This window comes from Schistocerca serialis, chromosome 7 (genome assembly GCF_023864345.2).
Source record: "Schistocerca serialis cubense isolate TAMUIC-IGC-003099 chromosome 7, iqSchSeri2.2, whole genome shotgun sequence".
Lineage (NCBI taxonomy): Eukaryota > Metazoa > Arthropoda > Insecta > Orthoptera > Acrididae > Schistocerca > Schistocerca serialis.
This window is the reverse complement of record NC_064644.1, coordinates 290,108,212-290,133,641: the sequence shown is the minus strand read 5'-3', so window position 1 is coordinate 290,133,641 and position 25,430 is coordinate 290,108,212. Positions and strand designations below refer to the sequence as shown.

The 25,430-nt window shown below is 40.8% G+C and overlaps 1 protein-coding gene across 4 annotated transcripts in view; it reads left to right on the top strand.

Moving 5' to 3' along the window:
* Positions 1–25,135, top strand: part of LOC126412622 (uncharacterized) — a 160,383-nt gene extending 135,248 nt beyond the window's left edge. The window contains exons 9-11 of one of the 4 annotated variants that reach the window (XR_007575324.1): positions 1,263–1,442; positions 12,571–12,759; positions 22,259–22,387. Coding sequence is in view for 2 of the 4 variants with exons in the window: in XM_050082294.1 (XP_049938251.1) it covers positions 1,263–1,442; positions 22,259–22,381 (303 nt within the window). In the remaining 2 variants the exon portion in view is untranslated. Of the gene's footprint in view, positions 1–1,262; positions 1,443–12,570; positions 12,760–22,258; positions 22,752–24,818 lie in introns of those variants that run through there. The other 3 variants (XM_050082295.1, XM_050082294.1, XR_007575325.1) reach the window with 3 other exon arrangements.
* Positions 25,136–25,430: the final 295 nt, after the last annotated feature.

The following is a 25,430-nucleotide window of genomic DNA, read 5'->3' as shown; positions in this document are numbered from 1 at the left end:
AACTGTTTTTTTGTATAACGAAACAGTCATCACTGGTGAATTTGCATTGTGTTGAACCTTATAGAAACATCCAGTGAGAAAGTTGTGTAGAGGACTGTAACATTAATTTTAGTAACATTTGAGACATCATTATTGTGTTATCACCAATGAATGCAATGTCTCCTGGTATCCTACCTCCCCATAAAAATTTTATTTACTGCTGTTCATCTCTGCACCATCACCCAAAACACCAACACACACAACACAAAAGCAACTGCAGGAACTTTCAGGCCATTACTTCTGTTAAACCCAAACAAGACATATTTATTCATATGGTTTTGTGTAACCTAAATTTTACCTAAGTATACTACAAGACTATTGTCCTTAGCATGCAACAATTGCATTTTTCACAAAACTTAGCTCTTGCTGATGCAGTGTCTCAGAATGCCATTAAAAATTCTTGTCTCTCATTAAACTTTCTGAACCAACAACATATGAGTGAGAAGATGCCAGACAGGTGTCTCTTAGCCAGAATAATTAATTTTACCCTGTATTTTTCTAATCATTGGATACCCTCCTGTGTCGTCACAACCAAGCACAATTTTAGGCACCAACTTTTTGTTAAAATTGTCAATGTCCATAGATTTCTGTTCTCATTTGTAACCTTTTCTCAAAGAATGAAAACACTTCCTCATGTCGGGAGTTTCTGCTGATGTCACTGCAGTGTTAATATGGCATACAGCCAATTTGGAAATACCATAAGATTTGTATTACTCCTGGCTTTTACACCATTGGGCAGATCAGTGTAAAAACTTCAGTACATTTGATACGATAGTTTGAGTTTGTTTTCAAACGTCTTTGTCACTGTTTATGCAAGCTGATTGGTATAGCAATACAAACAGACTTTTGCTCTTGTTTATGCTCACTACAAAACACGAGTCAGTGCATGTTTCCTTGGAAAACTGAAATCGCACTTGAAAACACAATATCATGTGGGACTGCTGAACGTAAGTTAGTGCTAACCTTCATTGCTACAGTGTGTATGTGGCAACACAGCTGTGAAATGGACAGATCACAACGATTTGTATCTGAAGATGGCACACAGTGGGTATGACATTGAACTACCTATTTTCATGATGGTCACTATAGTATAAATTTGTTTGGAACTGGAAATGGGTAGCCACTCTGCTTATCCTTTGTGATTACTGTGATATACTTTTTCATTTTTCATGTAATGCAATCCTGAGTTGAGGCAGTCATTTATATTGGTGTCTGATTTTTAGGTAGATGTCATGGCAACAGATGGAGAGCCAGCTGCATTTGTGAGTAAAAGCCTTCGTGAAATGCTGGAAGGTTTGCATAGACGATCCCAGCAACTTGGAATGCCAGCAGATGGAACTGATTTTCTGAAACTGCCACCACCATATCCGTCACTACCACCAGAACCTGGGGGGTTGTCACAGGTAAGGGCAAGAAAAAACACACATTTTTCAAATACATGAAATGGAATTCAAAATAATCAATGGAACTATTTTCCTTATAATTTATGATATTAGAAGAGCATAAATTTCACTCTACCATTTTCATGGAGAACCACATTTTTTAAGTCAGCAGTTATTTAGGTGTGTGATGCAAGACTATCACTTACTTTAAAACTGATATTGTCAGGGTTAAATGATGTGCATGAGTAGAACAAAATACTTTTGCCTTAAAATGAATGTATTATTTCTCAGAAGCGTAGATAATGATTGACAGAATGTGCTTCCATACTACTCTGTAGCAACAGGGTGACTATGTTGGACAAAGCATTACAATTACCATCTACACATGTATTCTGCATGATGGGAGAACACAATGGGGAAAAGATATCCATATAAAGAGTACAGAAATGAGAGGAAGGTTAGGAAAAGAGAGTTGAAGAAGGGAAGAGAGAAGAAACAAATTCAAGCAGTAAAAAAGGGAACATATAAAAGCTACTGATGAAAAGTCAGACGAAAAGACCAGGCAAGAATTTGTAGATGGAATGAAATAGCTGGTAACAACATTTACTTAACTTGCCATGCACCTGTAAATTAATTGGTGAATCGTACATAGCAGTGCAAAATAATGATAATTCATTGGGTTGGTTAATAAGTGTCAGGCTGCAAAACCAGTTGTCCACGATTCAGCATCTGTTGGTCCTAGGATATTTTCTGTCACTTACTGATTTTTTTTATCTACAGCAATAATTTTTTAACATGCAAAATTCTAAATAGGAACCATGGTTTGGAGACCACTCTAAACTGTAGGACCCCTCCTATAACTGGGTGGGTAAATGAATTCTGAAATCTGAGACTGACAAGGGTATACAAAGGAAGAGCAAAATGTAGGTAAGCTTTGTATAGTTAAGGCAGAGGCTGTTGCTAAGAATATGGTGTTGTTGTTGTTGTTGTTGTTGTGGTCTTCAGTCCTGAGACTGGTTTGATGCAGCTCTCCATGCTACTCTATCCTGTGTAAGCTGCTTCATCTCCCAGTATGTACTACAGCCTACATCCTTGTGAATCTGCTTAGTGTATTCATCTCTAGGTCTCCCTCTATGATTTTTACCCTCCATGCTGCCCTCCGATACTAAATTGGTGATCCCTTGATGCCTCAGAACATGTCCTACCAACCGATCCCTTCTTCTAGTCAAGTTGTGCCACAGACTCCGCTTCTTCCCAATTCTATTCAATACCTCCTCATTAGTTACATGATCTACCCATCTAATCTTCAGCATTCTTCTGTAGCACTACATTTTGGAAGCTTCTATTCTCTTCTTGTCCAAACTATCTATTGTCCATGTTTCACTTCCATACATGGCTACACTCCATACAAATACTTTCAGAAACGACTTCCTGACTCTTGAATCTTAACAAATTTATCTTCTTCAGAAACGCTTTCCTTGCCATTGCCAGTCTACATTTTATATCCTCTCTACTTCGACCATCATCAGTTATTTTGCTCCCCAAATAGCAAAACTCCTTTACTACTTTAAGTGTCTCATTTCCTAATCTAATTCCCTCAGCATCACCCGACTTAATTAGACTACATTCCATTATCCTCGTTTTGCTTTTGTTGATGTTCATCTTATATCCTCCTTTCAAGACACTATCCATTCCGTTCAACTGCTCTTCCAAGTCCTTTGCTGTCTCTGACGGAATTACAATGTCATCGGCAAACCTCAAAGCTTTTATTTCTTCTCCATAGATTTTAATACCTACTCCGAATTTTTCTTTTGTTTCCTTTACTGCTTGCTCAATATACAGATTGAATAGCATTGGGGAGAGGCTACAACCCTGTCTCACTTCCTTCCCAACCACTGCTTCCCTTTCATGTCCCTCGACTCTTATAACTGCCATCTGGTTTCTGTACAAATTGTAAACAGCCTTTCACTCCCTGTATTTTACTCCTGCCATCTTCAGAATTTGAAAGAGAGTTTTCCAGTCAGCATCGTCAAAAGCTTTCTCTAAGTCTACAAATGCTGTAAACATAGGTTTGCCTTTTCTTAATCTAGCTTCTAAGATAAGTCGTAAGGTCAGTATTGCCTCACGTGTTCCAGTATTTCTACGGAATCCAAACTGATCTTCCCCGAGGTCGGCTTATACCAGTTTTTCCATTCGTCTGTAAAGAATTCGTGTTAGTATTTTGCAGCAGTGACTTATTAAACTGATAGTTCGGTAATTTTCACATCTGTCAACACCTGCTTTCTTTGGGATTGGAATTATTATATTCTTCCTGAAGTCTGAGGGTATTTCGCCTGTCTCATACATTTTGCTCACCAGACGGTAGAGTATTGTCAGGATTGGCTCTCCCAAGGCAGTCAGTAGTACTAATGGAATGTTGTCTGTTCCCGGGGCCTTGTTACGACTTAGGTCTTTCAGTGCTCTGTCAAATTCTTCATGCAGTATCATATCTCCCATTTCATTTTCACCTACATCCTCTTCCATTTCCATAATATTGCCCTGAAGTACATCGCCCTTGTATAGACACTCTGTATACTCCTTCCACCTTTCTGCTTTCCCTTCTTTGCTTAGAACTGGGTTTCCATCTGAGCTCTTGATATTCATACAAGTGGTTCTCTTTTCTCCAAAGGTCTCTTTAATTTTCCAGTAGGTGGTATCTATGTTACCCCTAGTGAGATAAGCCTCTACATCCTTACATTTGTCCTCTAGACATGCCTGCTTAGCCATTTTGCGCTTCCTGATGATCTCATTTTTGAGACGTTTGTATTCTTTTTTGCCTGCTTCATTTACTACATTTTTATATTTTCTTCTTTCATCAATTAAATTCAATATTTCTACTGTTACCCAAGGATTTCTACCAGCCCTCGTCTTTTTACCTACTTGATCGTCTGCTGCCTTCACTACTTCCTCACCCCTCAGAGCTACCCATTCTTCTTCTACTGTATTTCTTTCCCCCCATTCCTGTCAATTTTTCCCTTATGCTCTCCCTGAAACTCTGTACAACCTCTGGTTCTTTCAGTTTATCCAAGTCCCACCTCCTTAAATTCCCACCTTTTTGCAGTTTCTTCAGTTTTAATCTGCAGTTCATAACCAATAGATTGTTGTCAGAGTCCACATCTGCCCCTGGAAATGTCTTACAATTTAAAACCTGGTTCCTAAATCTCTGTCTTACCATTATATAATCTATCCGAAACCTGTCAGTATCTCCAGGCTTCTTCCATGTATACAATCTTCTTTTGTGATTCTTGAACCAAGTGTTACCTATGATTAAGTTATGCTCTGTGCAAAATTCTACCAGGCGGCTTCCTCTTTCATTTCTTTCCCCCAATCTATATTCACCTACTACGTTTCCTTCTCTTCCTTTTCCTACTATCGAATTCCAGTCACCGATGACTATTAAATTTTCATCTCCCGTCACCATCTGAATAATTTCTTTTAACTCATCATACATTTCTTCAATTTCTTCATCATCTGCAGAGCTAGTAGGCATATAAACTTGTACTACTGTAGTAGGCGTGGGCTTCGTGTCTGTCCTGCCCACAATAATGCGTTCACTATGCTGTTTGTAGTAGCTTACCCGCACTCCTATTTTTTTATTCATTATTAAACCTACTCCTGTATTATCCCTATTTGATTTTGTATTTATAACCTTGTATTCACCTGACCAGGAGTCCTGTTCCTCCTGCCACCGAACCTCGCTAATTCCCACTATGTCTAACTTTAACCTATCCATTTCCCTTTTTAAATTTTCTAACCTACTGCCCAATTAAGGGATCTTACATTCCACGCTCCAATCCCTAGAACGCCAGTTTTCTTTCTCCTGATAACGACGACCTCTTGAGTAGTCTCCGCCCGGAGATCCGAATGGGGGACTATTTTACCTCCGGAATATTTTACCCAAGAGGATGCCATCATCATTATTTATTCATACAGTAAAGCTGTATGCCCTCGGGAAAAATTACGGCTGTAGTTTCCCCTTGCTTTCAGCCATTCACAGTACCAGCACAGCAAGGCCGTTTTGGTTATTGTTACAAGGCCAGATCAGTCAATCATCCAGACTGTTGCCCCTGCAACTACTGAAAAGGCTGCTGCCCCTCTTCAGGAACCACACGTTTGTCTCGCCTTTCAACAGATACCCCTTCGTTGTGGTTGCACCTACGGTACGGCTATCTGGATCGCTGAGGCACGTAAGCCTCCCCACCAACGGCAAGGTCTGTGGTTCATGATGGGGCTAAGAATATAATAAGACTGAATTCATATTCATATAAGAATATAATAAGACTGAATTCATAGCTAAGTATTCAGACAAATAAAGGACTTCGTGTGAAAGTTTAATTAGGAGTTGAGTCTTGTTTGTGTACCTGGTACCACTCAGTGCTTCAACTGTATGATGTATCATAGTTACCTTTACCCTTTCAGTCTTTCTTTCGCTTCTTATAATTTGTCTTTCATTTTCTCATTCACTTTCTTGCCTTTATGCAATCCTCCAAGAAATCTGTCACCTCTCTTTGACCAACCAACAATTCATAATAAATTCCATTTTTGTGTTAAACATTTACAGAAAAGGTAACTCATATTCCTCCTCATCGACTCTGCCATATTTGAGTTTGAGAACAACAAAAAGCTTTCTTAAAACTTATTCCTTTTGTAATGAGTTTACTTCATCTTCCAACAATCTCTGTTAATATCATACTACATAGTAAAAGTCTCCTTGATTCTTTGCAATATTAGGATTTTTTCAAGAATGATGTAAAGCTCATTTACAGTCTTAATTATTATCTGCTTACTTAAACTCTCACTGGATTTTATCAATAGTGACTGCCTTCCCCATCTTAATAATGCCACAGATTTTCTGAATATATAACTTTCCCCTTCACTTTTGCTCAAACTTGAGGTTGCCAAAATTGAAATTATATCGTGTCACCCATAGGTTCCATAAGAATAGAATTATGAGGGTCACTCCAAAAGAAATGCACACTATTTTTTTAAAATCCATCTTTTATTCTACACGTTTGAAAGTTTTACAGTGTGTAGATACATCCTTTAGGAACAATATTTTCATTTCTCCACATAATTTCTATCCCTCTCAACTGCCTTACGCCATCTTGGAACCAGCGCTTGTATACCCGCACGGTAAAATTCTGGACCAACCTGTTGGAGCCACTGTTTGGCAGCGTGCACAAGGAAGTCATCATCTTCAAACCTTGTTCCACGAAGAGTCTTTCAGTTTCCCAAAGAGATGATAGTCACATGGAGCCAGGTCAGGACTATAAGGTGGCAGTTTCAGTGTTGTCCATCCGAGTTTTGTTATCGCTTCCATGGCATTGTCGTGCAACAGCAAAACATCCTCCTTTTGCCGATGTGGTAAAACACGACTCAGTCGAGCTTGAAGTTTCTTCATTGTCATCAAATATGCATCAGAATTTATGGTGGTTCCACTTGGCATGATGTCCACAAGCAATAGTCCTTCGGAATCGAAAAACACCATAGCCATAACTTTTCCAGCAGAAGGTGTGGTTTTGGATTTTTTTTTTTTTTTTTTATTGGGTGAATTTACATGGTTCCACTCCATTGATTGCTTCTTCGTCTCTGGTGAAAAATGATGGAGCCATGTTTCATCACCTGTCACAATTCTTCCAAGAAATTCATCTCCACCATTCTCGTACTGTTCCAAAAGTTCGCTGCATACCATTTTCCTCGTTTCTTTGTGAGCCACTGTCGACATCCTGGGAACCCACCTGGCACAAACCTTTTTTTAACGCCAATGCTTTCAGTATTCTGCAAACAATTCCTTCCCTTATCCCAACGAAGCATGACAATTCATTCACTGTGATGCGTCTGTCGGCAGTCACCAAATCGTTAACTCTCTGCACATGTCTGCAGTGTGTGCTTTACGAGGCCTGCCGCTGTAAGGACAATCCTCAATATTGCCATGCCCGCTTTCATCACGTAACCTGCTTGCCCACCGACTAACTGTACTGCTATCGACAGCAGCATCTCCATGCACCTTTTTCAACCTCTTGTGGATGTTTCCCACTGTCTCGTTTTCACAACACAGGAATTCTATGACAGCATGTTGCTACTGACAAACGTCAAGTGTAGCAGCCATCTTGAAGACATGCTGTGATGGCACCACTCATGGGAACGGGTTGAAGTAAGTTTGAAAACAAATGGGAAGGATGTATCTACACACTGTAAAACTTTCACATATGCAGAATGAAAACTGTATTTTTTCAAAAATAGCGTGCATTGCTTTTGGAGTGACCCTCGTAATTTATTAATTCAGGTTCAGATTTCTAGAGTAGTATTTAAAATTCTCCTTGCTGGGTTGCACTCTCTCCCACTACTTCAATGTTCTCATCTCTCCTAAAGCATCTGCATTCAGCATCATTCAAACATCTCCAGATTTAGGTTGGAGGACAAGATGGGCAGAGATAGAGGGAGGGGGGAGGAGATGGGAAGAGAGAGGGGGGAGAAGGAGAAGGAGCAGAAAGAGAGGCAGGGGAGGAAGTGATGGGCAGAGAGAAGCTATTGCCACATGGACTGTGCATTCAAATGTCAGTATTGAGTATGCTGAGTTTCTGACATCACAGCATAGAAAAATAATATTGGGGAGTCTTTCCAAGCTTGGAGAGCCATATCAAGCATGACAGATATACTGAATGTGCATTTGAACATAGACCAATGAGATAGAAGATCTCAATGTACTTCTCATGCAAGCCATCTCTTTTCTGTGCAGAATCAGGGAGATGCCGTATTGGCTTTCAGTTTAAGCCCATATTTGCTGGATTTTATATTATAACCTATTTCCTTCAAATATATCCCATTTCAGAGCCCCAGTAAATTGAGGGTCTCTCAAGAAGCCATTGTGTATTGGCAAGATTTGTTGTAATAAAATGAGTGCAAACATCAAATTGGTGGTTAAAGATTTTTTTAACTGTGACTTGTGTGTTGTGAAAGTATGGTTTCAGGGCAAAGGCACCCTGAAGTTCTGTCAAAAAAAACATTGTTCTTGGCACAATGTGTTATAATTAAATGTCAGATAATAACATATCTGCAGCTAAAGCCTTCAGAAGATAGTAACATAAAAGGCAGATTCGTCTATTGCAGAAGTCCAGTGGAGGTTAATGAATGGTGTGTGATGTGTAGCTGGTTCATGTCTCACTATATCCAATTTTTTTATTACTCACCTTCACATTTTCTAGGTTCTGAGATTTTCTTATTAATTTAATACAAGCATAGTGTATAATGTTCGATCTTAATTACTTGCAGTAAATATTTGGTTCTTTCTTGTATAAGGTCTTGTATATCACACGTTCTAAAAATGGTGCTGGTGAACAGAAACAATGATAAAGGAAAAAGCACATTGAGATTTCACTAAAAAGTGAGAATGATGAAATAATTGTATCTTGTGTGGATGACAGTTGTAAATTTGCATTGCCTTATTTGGAAGCTTTCATTACCTGATGTCCTTAATGACTAGACATGGAAGTTTCTTTTTCCTCTTATAACATGTTCATGGAGATTGAAGCTTTTATTTATGTATACTACAGGCAGAGCGGCATGACTATTACATGCCCAGGAATAAAGCTATTAAAGGAATTTAATTCCCGTTGATTTCCTAAGCAAATGGTGTGATCTGTGAGCCAGATACAGCTGACAGCTGCCACTGGAACTTGCTGTGATCATGTGTACCATGTTGAGGCCCTTGTACTGTATGCTCAAGCCACATTGTTTCTAAGCACTCGCCAGCACTGTGGAGGTAGTCAGCATTTCGCTTGTTGAATGATATGGTTCATGTGACAACAGCTGGAAGGAGGATGAGAAGGAGACATGTAGAGAGAACAGCAGGTCTCAAGAATATCAGCACTATGGGGTTTATAACTCCCTAGCTCCAATAGGAGCAGAGATATAGGCAAAAACATTTTTATTGCCAACCCCTGGCATATAGGCTGCCCTGCACAATATGTGTGGAAACAGTGTCTGCCAAATCAACTGACTTTGTAGGGTAGCCTATAAATCAGGGGCAAATGATCTTCAAGCCACTGATACATAGCCTGCCCTATGTGACAGGTGTTTTGTGGGAGTAGTATTGCTTCCTGTATTGAACTGTATTGCTGGGGTTACACTTGCCAGTGAATGTGGCTGGGGACAGGTTGAGATAGATAGGGAAGGGGGTGGACAGAGCGAGGAGGAGATGCAAATGGACAGAGAAAGAAGAGGTAGGAGACGTGTATGAGGGAGATGGAAAGTGTAGAGAGATAGTGGTCAGGTGTAAAAGGAATGGGGGGAATTGGAGCTATTATATTATAAAAATGTGTGTGTGATTGGGTGGGTGTGTAAAAGAGGTGCAATCGAAAAGTAAAGGGAATTTTTTAATTTTGCAGGCTTTCTTGTTGGTGTACATGTTCCTGATGTATGTTTGCATTTTCAGCTGTGTCCACAGCTCATGGTCTAGCGGATAGCGTTGCTGCCACTGGATCACAGGGTCCCAGGTTCGATTCCCAGCAGGGTTGGGGATTGTGTTGTCCTCATCATTTCATCATTAGTGACAATGCTAGATTGGAGTGTGAAAAAAATTGGGACTTTGTACGGGTGCTAATGGCCGCGCAGTTGAGCGCCCCACAAACCAAACGTCGTCATTATTTTCAGCTGTTTTGAATATTTATTTTATTGTTGACAGTCGAAAAGGTTATAATTGGGCAAATTTTTACTTTTGAAAAAGATAGATCAAGGAATTTTCATTAAATTTTGCTTGAAAAATGGAATGAAGGGCAGCACTGCATTTGAAATGTTGACTGTAGGTTTTGGTGAATCTGCTATGAGTAAGATGAGTTTATGAGTCGCATAAATATTTCAAAGAGGCTCAAGAAGACATTGAAGACAATGAATGCCTTTCAATTACTCTCTGCCCCCTTGACGCGGCCACACCTCCCTCTCTGCCTGCGACGGCCGTGCCCTCCTCTCTGCCCACCGCATCCCCCTCTCTGCTCACAGTTGCTGCACACCCTCTCTGCCTGCCACTGCCTTCTCTCCTCTGCCGTTCCACCTGTTGCCACCTCTCTGCTTTCTCTGTCCACCTGTCGCCATCTCTCTCTCTCTCTCTCTCTCTCTCTCTCTCTCTCTCTCTCTCTCTCCCTCCCCCCCCTCTCCCTCTCCCTCTCCCCTCTGTCCACCTGTTGCCATCTCTTCCACTTTCTGTCCATCTCCGCCTCTCCCCTCTGTATATCCATCTACTTCTCCTGTCCCCTCTCTTTGTCCATCTTCTGTTCCCACCTCTCTTTGTCTTCCACCTCCTTCTCCTCCTCTCTCTGTCCATCTCCTTTCCCCCTCCTCTGCCCATCTCTTATGTCACCCAATTTGCACCCCTATCTCCATGTCAGTGGCGATGATTCTTACCCCTACAGTACTTCTTTCCAAACAATAAGTGGTGTGTGTACAAAGTTTGATTGTAAACCACTAGTGGTTTAGAAGGAGACAGGTAAACCCATGATACAGTTATGGATCTGAGACATGCCATTTTGTGCTTTGTACTGTGGCAGTAAGAATTATTTATAATTATATCTGTCGTGGTAGGTTTTGTGTTAATTTTAAAACCATGCTTTTGATTCAAGTTTTTATTTTAAGAACAAGAAAACTGATGCTCTCATGTCTGCTACTCGATAGTGAATTTAATATTGTGGTTCATGTTCCTTATTGCATTTGCAAACTAGTCTATTTCATCCACTGTTCCATTGAAGAGGGTGATTATATCATATCTGTAACTTTTGCAATAAATTAGTTTATCTTTTAAATGGGCATTGGCACGGAAAAACTTATTTTTCATGTGGTTTATGTAAATAACAGCTAAAAGCCCTGCAAGACTGTTTTCTATTGGTAGATCATCTGGCTGCCTGTAGATTTTCTTGTTGAATTAGTAGTTATGTGCGAGAATTAATTCTAATGTCTGTGAGTTCATTTATCTCTGCCTTGTTAAGTTTGTTTCTTTAGTAAATTGCACTTAATATTTAAGTAGTATCATGGACAGATATACGAAGGTCTGTTCAAAAAATTCTGGAACATTCGTAATTTTGCACCAATGGTGTGTTGAAATTAAATGCGGTTGGCAGCGCTGCACACTCCTGTGTATAATGTGTAACTGCCAGAAGTTTCATCATTGTATGTCTGTTAGCTATTGTTCAGTCCTGTATTGAGTAGAGCATTGTGTTGCACAGTTTGCGAATTTTGAGATAGCAGGATTAGAAGAGCAATCCGTCTGCATTAAATTTTGTGTGTAACTTAAGAAAACCTTTACCGAGACAAACCAAATGATGCAGGAAGCCTACTGTGCTGAGTGCTTAAGCTGTGCTGAGTATTACAAATGGTTCTCATCGTTTAAAAATGCCCGGATGGAAGTTGTAGATGAACCTCGTTCAGGATGCCCTTCCACGTATACCAATGATGCTCATGTCAATGTCAACGAAATTGTGCCTGCCAATCAAAGGCCGACTCTCCGAGAGATAGCAGAAGAATGTAACATTTTAGTTGGATCATGTCGTGAAGTCCTAACATAGCATCTTGGAATGCATCATGTTGCCACCAAATTCATCCCACAGCTCATGAGTCAAGACCAGAAAGACTTTTGCCTTGCAATCTGTAAAGAGCTTTTGGATTACACAAATGAGCATGAGATGTTCCTTAAGAGAATCTTAACTGGTGTATAGACATTGGTGTACGGGTATGATGTTGAGACCAAAGTTCAGTCTTCACAGTGAGTCGAGAAACGTTCTCCAAGACCAAGGAAAGCTAGTCAGGTCAGGTCAAATCAAATGTCAAAGCCGAGCTGGTAGTTTTCTTGACTCGGAAGGATTAGTTCAGTATGAATTTGTGCCATAGGGACAAACTATTAATCGATGGTACTATTGGGACATGTTGAAACGCCAGTGAGAAAATGTGAGAAGGAAATGTCCTGAAATATGATAAGGCAATTCGTGGCTCTTGCATAATGATAATGCATCCGTACCTTCATGCCTGTTGGTGTGACTATTGCACAAAAAACAAAATTACTGTGCTGTCTCATCCTCTGTAATCTCCAGATCTGGCCCCTACGGACTTTTTTTTATTTTCATAGATTAAAACCCAGTTGAAAGGATGAAGATATGCAATGGTAGACAAGATAAAAGAAAATTTGCAGATGGCACTTCACCAATCCAGCAAGAGGCATACCAAGACAGGTTCTGGAAGTGGAAACGGTGTTGGGAGTGTTGTATCAATTGTGGAGGAAAGTATTTTGAAGGAAACCATACACAATAAGTAAAAGGTAAGCTTAGAAAAATTTTATGGATGAAGTTCAGAATTTTTTGAACAGACCTCATATAGGTGTACGGCTTCACAACATCCAGATACGCAAATGTCGCATTGTCTGGTATGTGCACATCAGTGATGTCATAAATTCTTGGGAATTTCTGATGGAAGAATTGTTTTCAAGTGTGTAAAAGTTACTGAGGATATATTTAAGCTTCTTTGAGATGTAATATGGAGAGCTTTTCGTTGAATTAATAATGAGTCATATTGGGCAATAAGGTTCATGAATTTTTGGCCGAGATCTTAGTTTAGGTGGAAAGGGGTTCATGACGAAGTTATGTTGGACATTATCATCTGATAAAAGGTATTTCCTAATTATTTCATTAGTTGAAGTTGATATTTAAATCTGATGTCAGTCTTATTTTAATTATTTAATTATGTTATTTTGGAGAAAGAATTCTATGATTTTGCTGATATAATCACCTTAATATATGACTACTGCAGTGTTACCTTTATCACCTTTACAACTTTCAATGCTCAATGTCATATTATTTGCTTATTTTCCATGCTGCTGTGTATACTTGCAGTTAGTGTACAAGAAGTTCAAATTAAAAAGCATTTAATTGGATAGATAAAAAAATCTACTCACCAATTGGTGGCGTAACATACACATAAAAGATGGTTGTAATTGGCAAGCTTTCAGAGCCAGTGGCTCCCTATTCAGACAGAAGGGTTGAAGGGAAACAAGAGGGATGAAGGAAAAGGACTGGAGAGGTCTAGGAAAATAGGTAGATTTCGAGAAAGTCACCCAGAACCCCGGTTCACGGGATATTTACTCTACGGGATGAGAAGGAAAGACTGGTTGATTGCGATTGCATCGGATGAGATTTGAAAACCTGAGAGCTTAAAGGTGGAAGACAGCATAACATGCAGACAGAGATTACTGCTTAAACATCATGCATGAGTTAATGAGAGTGAAAAGCTAAGTGCATTGTACGTAACAGGTGGTAAGTGCATTGTACGTAACAGGTGGAGGTGGTGGTGAAAAAAAAATAGGTAGAAAAGACAATGAAAGATGTAGAAAACTAAAATTGAGTGAAGCAAAGAGTAGTTATAATGGAGAAATTCTGAGACGGGAGAAATTAACGTAAATTAAGCCATGGTTTATGGCAAGAACCTAGGACATGTTTTAGTGCTAGTTCCCACCTGCAGAGTTCTGAGAAACTGGTGTCTGGGGGAAGAATCCAGATGGCCCATGTGATGAAATAGATGCCAAGGTCATGAATGAAACGTTGTAGAGCTTGCTCTGCAACAGTATATTGGGGGTTGCCATTATACTCCCTCTGCCTATGCCCATTCATCCTAATTGATAATTTGGAGGTAGTCGTGCTGATGTAGAAGGCCGGCCAGTATTTACATAATAGCTGGTATATGACATGTTGTTTTGCAGGTGGCTCTTTATCTTTGATAGTATATGTTTCGGCAGTTACAGGGCTGTTATAGGTAGTGGAAGGAGGGTGGATAGGCCAGGTCTTGCAGCGGGGATGATCACAGGGGTAGGAGCCATAGGGTAGGGAGATGGGTGCAGAAGGAGCATAGGGTCTGACAAGAATATTGCAGAGTTGTAACATCTAAAACACTCACCCCTCCTGAATAATCTATATTATTTAAAGGTCTCACTTTCAGCCCTAAACCTGCATTATCCACCACCACTATTTCAAGATCATCCCTTACAAACCTTTCAAGAATTCTTCATATCCAGCACTGCTTCACAACTCCTCCCCAGGTGCCTACAACATGACCATAACCTGTCATCTGACATGCTCTACATTCTCTAAAAGCTGATGACTCCATCATTATCCTTCCAGCAGACAAAGGCTCTACCACTCTAGTACTTGACTGAAAGGAGTATGTTAGTGAAGGTCTACACCAGCTAAATGACACCTCTACATACAACGTCTGCCATCAGGTCCCATCCCTTTGATTCAAACTGACCTGCAGTCCCTGCTTAAAACATCACACCCCTCACAAGGACTAACACCTCAATCCATAGAACGTCTCACCCCATCCAAACCACGCACCCCCAACTTCTACCTTCTTCCTAAGATCCACAAACCCAATCATCCTGGCCATCCTATAGTTACTGGCTTCAAAGCGCCCACTGAGCATATATCTGCCTTAGTTGATCAACACCTGCAACCCAAAGTACAAAGACTCCCCTCTTACATAAAAAATGCCAACCATTTCCTAGATCTTCTGAAATCCGTGCCTGTCCCACTCCCACCACACACCTTGCTTGTCACCATTGATGCCACTTCCCCTATACCATCATCCTCCACGTACATTGTTGGTCTGCTGCTGAACATTTCCTCAGTCAGCGGCCAACTGATTCCAAACCTATGACATGCTTCCTACTTGCCTTAATCAATTTTGTTGTTAACAACTACTACTTCACCTTTGAGTGGCAGACATACCGACAGATCAGGGGTACGGCCATGGGAACCAAGATGGCTCCTTCCTATGCCAACCTTTTCAGGAATCACTTGGAGGGAGCTTCCCTGGGTCCATAAATCTTCAGCTGTTGGTTTTATTTCAATACATAGATGACATCTGTACCATATGGATTTGTGGTGAGACTGACCTGCTAAAATTCCTGGAATCTCTGAATACTTTCTCCCAATTAATTTTCACATGGTCCTATTCTGAATCCAATGCAACTTTCGTTGAAGTTGATTCCATCCTTACCGAAGGCCAGCTACACACTTCCATCCACATTAAACCTACCAACAAACAACTGTACATTCTGACAACTGCCATCCTTTCTATGTCAGATATTCCCTCCCTTACAGCCTTGGCATCCGAAGCAAATATATTTGTTCGGATGCAGACTCTTAACAGCAGTACACCACCATTCTCACCTCAGCCTTCACTGCATGTAATTACCCCACCAGTCTAGTGAAAAAGCATATTTCTAGGGCCATCACATCCAATCCTGGTACTGCTGATCCCTCCAAAAAACGACTTTGATGCACACCACTGGTGATTCAGTATTATCCTGGTCTGGAATGTGATAATCAGCTACTTCAACAGGGCCATTACTTCCTAATATTGTGTCCTGAAATGAGATCCATTCTGTCTGAAATTTTGCCCACCACACCTAGAATAGCTTTCCGTCACTCTCGCAATCTCCGCAATATTTTTGTCAGACCCTGTGCTCCTCCTGCACCTATCTCCGTACCTTATGGCTCCCTACCCTGTGGCCATCCCTGCTGCAAGACTTGTCCTATGCACCCTCCTACCACCACCTATGACAGCCATTGTTGTTGTTGTGGTCTTCAGTCCTGAGACTGGTTTGAAGCAGCTCTCCATGCTACTCTATCCTGTGCAAGCTTTTTCATCTCCCAGCACCTACTGCAACCTACATCCTTCTGAATCTGCTTAGTGTATTCATCTCTTGGTCTCCCTCTACGATTTTTACCCTCCACGCTGCCCTCCAATACTAAATTGGTGATCCCTTGATGCCTCAGAACATGTCCTACCAACCGATCCCTTCTTCTGGTCAAGTTGTGCCACAAACTTCTCTTCTCCCCAATCCTATTCAATACTTCCTCATTAGTTATGTGATCTACCCATCTAATCTTCAGCATTCTTCTGTAGCACCACATTTCGAAAGCTTCTATTCTCTTCTTGTCCAAACTATTTATCGTCCATGTTTCACTTCCATACATGGCTACACTCCATACGAATACTTTCAGAAATGACTTCCTGACACTTAAATCAATACTGGATGTTAACAAATTTCTCTTCTTCAGAAACGCTTTCCTTGCCATTGCCAGTCTACATTTTATATCCTCTCTACTTCGACCATCATCAGTTATTTTGCTCCCCAAATAGCAAAACTCCTTTACTACTTTAAGTGCCTCATTTCCTAATCTAATTCCCTCAGCATCACCCGACTTAATTAGACTACATTCCATTATCCTTGTTTTGCTTTTGTTGATGTTCATCTTATATCCTCCTTTCAAGACACTGTCCATTCCATTCAACTGCTCTTCCAAGTCCTTTGCTGTCTCTGACAGAATTACAATGTCATCGGCGAACCTCAAAGTTTTTATTTCTTCTCCATGAATTTTAATACCTACCCCGAATTTTTCTTTTGTTTCCTTTACTGCTTGCTCAATATACAGATTGAACAACATCGGGGAGAGGCTACAACCCTGTCTTACTCCCTTCCCAACCACTGCTTCCCTTTCATGTCCCTCGACTCTTATAACTGCCATCTGGTTTCTGTACAAATTGTACAGCCATGTAACTGGTAAAACATATACTATCAAAGTGAGAGTCACCTGCGAACCGAAAAGTCATATACCAGCTGTTATGTGAACACTGTTCGGCCTTCTACATCAGCACAACTACCACCAAATTATCAGTAATGATGAATAGGCATAGGCAGATGGTGTATACCGACAACTTGCAATGTCCTGTTGCAGAGCATACTCTACAACTTGACATTCGTGATCCCGGCGCCTATTTCACCACGCACGCCATCTGGATTCTTACACCAGTCACCAGTTTCTCAGAAATCCACAGGTGGGAACTAGCACTACAACATGTCCTTGGTTCTTGCCACCCACCTGGCTTTAATTTACATTAATTTCTTCCGTCTCAGAATTTCTTCGTTGTAGCTACTCTTTGCTTCTCTCTGTCTTAGTTTTCTGCATCTTTCATTGTCTTTCCCATATGCCTCTCTCTCTCTCTCTCTCTCTCTCTCTCTCTCTCTCTCTCTCTCTCTCTCTCTCCTCCCTCCCTCCCTCCTACCTCTGTTACCCCAAAATCTACCACTTTTTCCCAGATCTCTCTAGTCCTTTTTCTTCGCCCCTCTTCCTTCCCCTCCAACCCATTTGCCTGAAGAAGGAGCCACTGTTTCCGAAAGATTGCCAATCACAACAGTTTTTTTATGTGAGTGTTCTGCCACCACTTGGTGAGTAGATTTTTTATCCATCCAATTAAATAATTTTATCTATAATTGATTGTTTTTGTTGTTATAAAATGTAGTGTGATAAAAACAAATATTGGTGTTTGGTGTACAGCTTAACTATATGAGAATGAGAAGCAGTTAAATAGTGAATAAGCTAATAAGCTTAAGTTGCTGGTTTGGAAAGGGGAGGGAAGCAACAGTTATCAATGCCTGAAATGACCATCATTTGTGAACATTGATAATTGTGTAGATTACTTGACAAATTGTCAGTAATTCTTTGTTATGGAGAACTCTTGTCTCTCTTAACTTGATTTTGTAAATCCTGATGGAGCTCTGATGAAGCTTGAGTCAAGTCGCTTGAGTCAAGTCATTATACAGTCCAGGCGTTCAAGAAAAACTTTCTTGTGTCCACCCCTGCTCCCTTTGTATATTTATCAAAATTATCAGATATTTTCCAGATGGAAGTGACTGTATTTTCTGATTTTTGTTGCCTGAAATGAAGCAATTAGCTCAACACTCATTGGTGAGTTTGTGCCTGGCTACCATAGGTCCCCAGCCTTTTCAGCACCTCTTCCCTTTCCGTGCTGTATGTTTAGTGTTCTGCTATTCTTTTTCCCAGTCCTTGGGGAAATATCTTGGGTATTTTCAGGAATGCATTCTGAAGTTTTGTGTGACAGTTGACGGGGTAACACACAATTCCCAGCCCAGGGTCGAAAGGTAGGGTTCATACCCCCTGTTACAGGCCAGGCCTGGGGAAGTATGATTGCCTGAGCTGCTACCTTCGCAGTGGACAATTGCTCCCTCTATCTGGAGTTCAGGAGGTGTGACCTGAGGTGTGAACAGTCACCTAAGACAGGTGAGTTCATCTCTGAGGGAGCCCCCAGTCAGAAGGAGCATGCCATCAGACATGCTGGCAATCATGGGGGATTTTTTCGCAATGGGCAAATTATCTTCCTCTCAGTCTACATCTAACAAACGTAAATGGAATGAGGCTAAAGATTCAGTGACTCTGTAAGCTGCATCTTAGTTTCTCATGGTGTCATGTACTGAAGAAATTCAGTCTTGTGCTACAGTTAATCCAATTATTATTCAGAAAAGTGTTGATGCAATTGCAGGTCCTGTGAAGTCCTGCACTCACTTATGAAATGAGACTTTGCTTCTAGAGACCATTTGTGATATTCAAGCCCAACAATTGCTTGCAGCTTCGCTCTTCCACAAATATCCTGTTCGTGTCAAGGCACGTCGTATTCTGAATTCTTCACATGGTGTTATTTACACTCGGCTGCTTGATGGTCTGGCCAAGGGGGAATCAAACATTATCTCTAATCAGGGTGTCACTGCAGTCCACTGGGTAACGAAAAAGGTGAGTGCAAACGTAGTGCCTACACACATCCTTTTTCTCACATTTGATCAATTAGGGCTTCCATCGAAGATTAAGATCATCACAACCTGACCATACATTCCAAACCTAGCCAAATGTTTTATTTGTGGTAGAGATGCTCATGAGAGCAATTGCCCACCACTGCCACCCCCACCCCCAACCCCCCACCCCTCTTTATCAGTTGTAATGGCGACCTTGCTGCCTCATACCATGCGGCCAACAAGCATCTGTGTCTTCATCTGCCAACTATGAAGGCTCTCAGAAAATGGTCTTCTCCTTCCCTGACTCAGAAATCCTCTTCAACACTGTCGCCATGTGATACCCTCACCAAGCCGACCTCCATTTTTACCAGTGCACACTGCCAACCTTTTTTCTGCCCTAGAGTCCTCAGGCAGACCCAAGGAAAATGTTGACACCTCCATAGGTTTCATGGAACAGGATCCTTCAGCATCTGCGCCCTGTAGCATTGACTCTTCGAAGGCTGGCACTCGGCAGCAGCTGAGGTGACTGCCCTTCATTTGTTCCCTCCTCCACATTCCCCTTTATGTTCTTCTCCAGTGGAACATTTGTGGTATTAGATCCAATAAAGAAGAAATACGGCTGCTCTTGGAATCACAGTGTCTGATTGTTTTCTGCCTCCAAGAAACGAAATTGTGTCCTCAAAATCACTTCAACCTCATGTGTTTCCTTTTGGTATGCTCCAACTCGTGGGGGAGTCATTCTGCGCATTCGGGATGACACCCATAACCAAACCATCTCAGTGAATACCCAGCAGCAAGCTGTTGCAGTCCACATTTCAGACTATCTCCAGATTATTAGTCAGCTCCCTCACCCCTTTTTGCTGCTGGGTGATTTTAATGCCCACTATCCCATTTGTGGCTCTTCGAGAGCCTATTCAAGAGGTTCCTTCTTCGCCGACCTGCTTGGTTAATGCAACCTGATCAGTCGTAACACTGGAGCACCCAAATTACTATTAGACTCCACGCACATCTATTGTCATTTGGACCCCTTGTTTTGCACTGCCCAGCTTGCCTGTCTTCTTGACTAGTCCATTCACTCCAACAAATGCTTGACCAACTATTTCCCATGCACTATCCATTTGCTGACTCTTACCCCTTTTACATGTAAACCCAATTGGCACCTTTCTAAGGACAACTGACTGAGGCTTTACTCTCCCCGGCAACCTTTGCTGAACACCATTTCCACGGTTGTGATGACCAGGTAGAGTACCTTACATACGTTGTCTTACTACCGCAGAATGTACCATACCTCACACTACTTCTATACTGCGCCATGTCCCGGTTCCCTGGTGGACTGAGGCATGCTGCGATGCAATTCACACACGGAGACGTGCTCTTCGCATTTTTAACCATCATCCTATGATGGCAAACTGTATTCGTTATAAGCTGTTGCATGTGCAGTGTCGCCGCATTCTTCGGGGTAGCAAAAACGCTAGCTGGACTTCCTTTGCTAGTTCTTTTAACAGTTTCACTCCCCCTTTCATCGTATGAGCAACCTCTCTCAACTCCCTGGCACCAAGGTTCATTCCCCAGTTTCTGACCTGACAATAGTAGATCATGTCATTGTGGGCCTTATTGCTATTTCCAACACTTCGGGCTGCTATTTTGCAGAGATTTAGAGCTCTACCCACTATTACGCCACCTTCCTCCCTCAGCAATGAGTGGAGGAACCTTGAATGGTATCCTTTTCGTCTCAGAATTGTGGATAACTTAACTATGAGGGAACCTAACTGTGCTCTCGCTTCATCCCAGTCTTCTGCGCCAGGGCTGGATGATGTTCAAATTCAGATATTGCAGCACCTCTCTCTTGCGGATAGGCACTTTCTCCTTTGTATGTAAAATCACGTTTAGGCAGATGCCACGTTTCCCAGATGCTGGTGCATAGCCACTGTCATACTTATATCTAAGCCTGGTAAGGAGAAACACATTCCTTTTAGCTACTGCCTCATTTCCCTCACTGTTTGTGTTTTCAGGGTGATGGGAATGTATGATTCGTGGCCAGCTGACATGGTGGCTCAAGTCTTGCAATCTACTAACCACTGCACAAAATGCATTTTGTGCACGCCAAGCTGCAGTTGACCATCTCATCACTTTGTCAACCCATGTCATGAACAATTTTCTGTGGAAATATCAGACACTGGATGAGTTCCTTGATTTGGAGAAAGCCTACAACACCTCTGTACTCTAATCACGTGTGGCTTCCGAGGCCACTTGCTCCATGTCTTTCAGGAATTTTTAAAAGACAGAGTTTTCAAGTTAGGTGTGAGTTCGGCCTTGTCTCCTGCCAGGCATCTTCAGCATCCTTTTTGTCAACGACTTTGCGATCTAATTCAGTTCTTCATGGACTTATCTCCTTGAGTGGCATCTTCAGCGATATCTCAAACATCTTTACGCATGGAGCACAGACAATGGCTTTCGATTTTCCACTGATAAAACTGTTTGCATGAATTTCTGACAGTGCAGTGGTTTTCTTCCACTGCCTTTACATCTTGGGCCTGTTGTTCTTCTGTTCACTGAAACTGCAAAATTCCTGGGGCTCTTGGTTGATAGATAACTGTCTTGGTCCTCCCACGTCTTACCTGGCCGTACGTTGTACCCGGTACCTCGATCTCCTATGCGTCCTATGCGCTACTTCCTGGGGATTAGATCAAACCACCATCTTCCATTTATATCAATCCCTTGCCCGTTTGAAACTAGACTATGGGTGCTTCATTTATTCATCTGCACATCCATCCAGCCGGCTGGAGTGGCCGAGCGGTTCTAGTCGCTACAGTCTGGAATCGCGCGACCGCTACGGTCGCGGGTTCGAATCCTGCCTCGGGCGTGGATGTGTGTGATGTCCTTAGGTTAGTTAGGTTTAAGTAGTTCTAAGTTCTAGGGGACTGATGACCTCAGAAGTTAAGTCCCATAGTACTCAGAGCCATTTGAACCTCCATCCATCTTCCGCTGACTTAACACTATCCACCATTGTAGAACCACCACTTTCCATTTTAATTACTTCTCTAAATCGAGAGTAACATGTGGATAGAAATGCATTTTGCTGCAAACTGCTAATTTTGAAAGTGCACCACTATACAGATTTTTTTAAATATAAACTATAATTAAAATCACCAATCTTGTGTTATATCTCTTACAGATTAGTGCTCCTACAGATGTGACAGATACATCTGCTGCTTATGCATCACTCAGTGAACCAGAGACTGCAATTTTGAAGCTTGGTTATAATCATAAAGGGAAAAACCTCATATGGCCTACATAATTCAGCATCATTAGGCTTTGTCTGGTTCGGAGCATCCTACAAAAGCACTGAAGATAGTGCTAGACATGATGTGAGGTTAATCTCATGAAGAATTCTTTTAAAATGATGAAATTTCAGAATTCACTAGTGTCACTAAACTAAAACAAAGTGCGCAGTGATTCATACATGTGGAAACTTTCAGAAACATGTGTACATATAATTATGGAGGGAGTTAATGCAGCATGATTTGCAGAATTGTTATTTTTATTGTTTTGATGTAAGGTTTTGATGAAACATTCACAGATGAATTTTAAACTGAAGCTAGGTGCTCATTTCTTCCAATGAAAAAAATTAATAACTTTTTTTCACCACTCTTAAGGAATGACATAATATGTCAAAGAAGTGCTATGTTGTTCATTCACAATTTCACGTGAAGTCAAATCATGTAATGTAATTTTAATTTGACAAAATGTTAATAAACATACATAAATATTGTTGTACCTTCATGTCTTGAAGTCCTTTACCTTTAAAGATATAATTTCGATTTTTGTTTTAACCTTCCGTCGGGCGTGGCTGTTCAAATTGATACACCTCAAAGTTTACTGTAAATTATTTGTCAACGAGTGGCAGCACTGATGCCTACTCGCTAGTAGGTAGCCTTTTCCGAACGCTTGTCATTGTTGTGTGCTTCAGTGTCGATACGACTGCTCTGTTGTCGATATATGTGCTGATTGATCAGTTTGATACACTGCGCCCGTTCATGTTGCATTTCAACAATTCATTTCTTTGGTTATCAACGTTACTTAGTAAGGAGTACAATGTTAATATACAATGTGTAATGCACTTATTTTCTTTTTGGACCGTTTAATCGTCAGTTAAGAATGTTTGAGTATCAGGTATCAAATTGATACACTGCGCCTGAGTGCGTTATTTTATAGGAATTTTATCATTTTAGGTGTGACACATTTGATCATGGCAGGCTACAGTAAGACGTACAACCTGCTTGACCCAAATCATGTTGCAGAAATACAAAAAATGTTGTTCAAAGAGGATAATGATGAAGTTCAAGAGGATTTTGAAGATGAAGTAGACACAGATTGTGATGACGCCAGTGAAGTTCTGCAGGAAGATTCAGAAACAGAGGAAAATGACGAGGAAGTACTTGAAGAAAGCCAGCATTATTATACTGGAAGGGACAAAGAGACAAAATGGAATAAAGTTCCACCATCACAGAGAGTACGTTTCAGGGCCCACAATATTATTCGAAAGTTACCTGGTCCTATAGGTGCGGCAAAAGCATTGAGAACGCCTTTGGAATGTTGGAATTGCCTCGTAGATGATGACATTTTGTCAATTATAGTTCTGTATACCAATCAGTATAATGAGAGCATCAAAGCTTCTTTTCAGCAAGAGAGAGATGTAAAACCTATAGATATTATTGAATTAAAAGCTTTCATTGGTCTTCTGTTTTTGGCTGGTGTTAACAAAAGAAACAGACAAAGTTTAGAAGATCTGTGGGGAAGTGATGGGGATGGAATTGAAAAATTTCATCTCGTTATGAACATAAAACGTTTCAAATTCTTCATGCGGTGCCTTAGATTTGACAATCGTGTGACTCGCAACGAAAGGAGAAAATTGGACAAGATAACAGCGATTCGGGAAATATTTTCTCTGTATGTACAGAATTGCCAGAAATCCTACACCCTCGAAGAAAACGTTACAGTAGGTGAGAAACTTGAAGGATTCTGTGGAAGGTGCAGTTTTCGCCAATACATACCTAGCAAACCAAGCAAATATGGAATTAAGATATATGCTCTTGTGGATTCCCAAGTATTTTATCTCTATAATCTGGAAATATACGCTGGGCTGCAGCCAGAAGGATTGTACCACGTTAGCAATAAACCTTCAGATGTTGTTCCGCGACTATGTGAACCAATTTATCAGTCAGGTCGAAATGTGACAGCAGACAATTGGTTTACTAGTATTATTGCTTTGATAGATGAGTTAAGAAGAAAAAATCTTTCTTTTGTTGGGACGATGAAGAAAAACAAGCGTGAGATTCCTCTGGAGTTTGCTACCAGTAAAGGCAGGGCTGTCCATAGTTCACTTTTGGCTTCAAGAAGGGCTGTACTCTGGTTTCCTAAAAAGGGGAAGTGTGTTATCTTGGCATCAAGTTTGCATGAAGATAATTCAGTAGATGCTGACACTGGAGATAAACAGAAGCCATCCATTGTAACATTTTACAATAGCACCAAAGGTGGAGTCGACACTACATATAAGTTGACCGCTTCATACAATGTAGCAAGAAATGTGTGCCGTTGGCATTTTTTGCAATGATCAATATGAGTGGAATCAATTCACAAGTAATTTACTATGGCAACAACGAGAATTTTATCCGAAGAAAAGGATTCCTGAAACAACTCTCACATGTGTTTGTTCTACCTCATTTGTTTCGTAGATGCTTGGACACCTCAGGAATTCACAGAGATCGTCAACTGCGGCTACAACAATATAGGCCAACGTGTGAAGAAGAAGCAGAAGACACAAGCGGAAACGAAGAACATGGGACTGGGATCAAGAGGAAAAGGTGTAATACCTGCACAGAAAAAAAAGACTGACAAAATATTGTTGAAAAATGTGTCAGAAGCCCATCTGTTTGATACACATTGAACCTTTTTGCTGTGAATACGGAAAAATTCCGCATTTGTTACCACAGTCAAAAAGTGACAATGAAATGAATGATTGAGTTGTAATATCATTATTGTTCTGCTCCAGTGTCATAATAGCCTTTCTGTAAAGATAATTGTCATTTGTAATGTGTTTTATTAGTGAAATATAATAAAGAAGCAAATGAAAAAGCAACGTTTTTATCATTTGTTACTAAAGCCCAACATTGACGATAAGAAATCTGAATGTACTCGTATGTCATCTTTGTCTTTCTTTAAATATATTTGGCACTTATAATATGTTTTGTGAACAGAATTTAATAAATGATCAAGTGAATAAACGGTGTGATCAATTTGATACACCGCGCCCAATCTCGCTCAGACAAACACCGCGCCTGACAGAA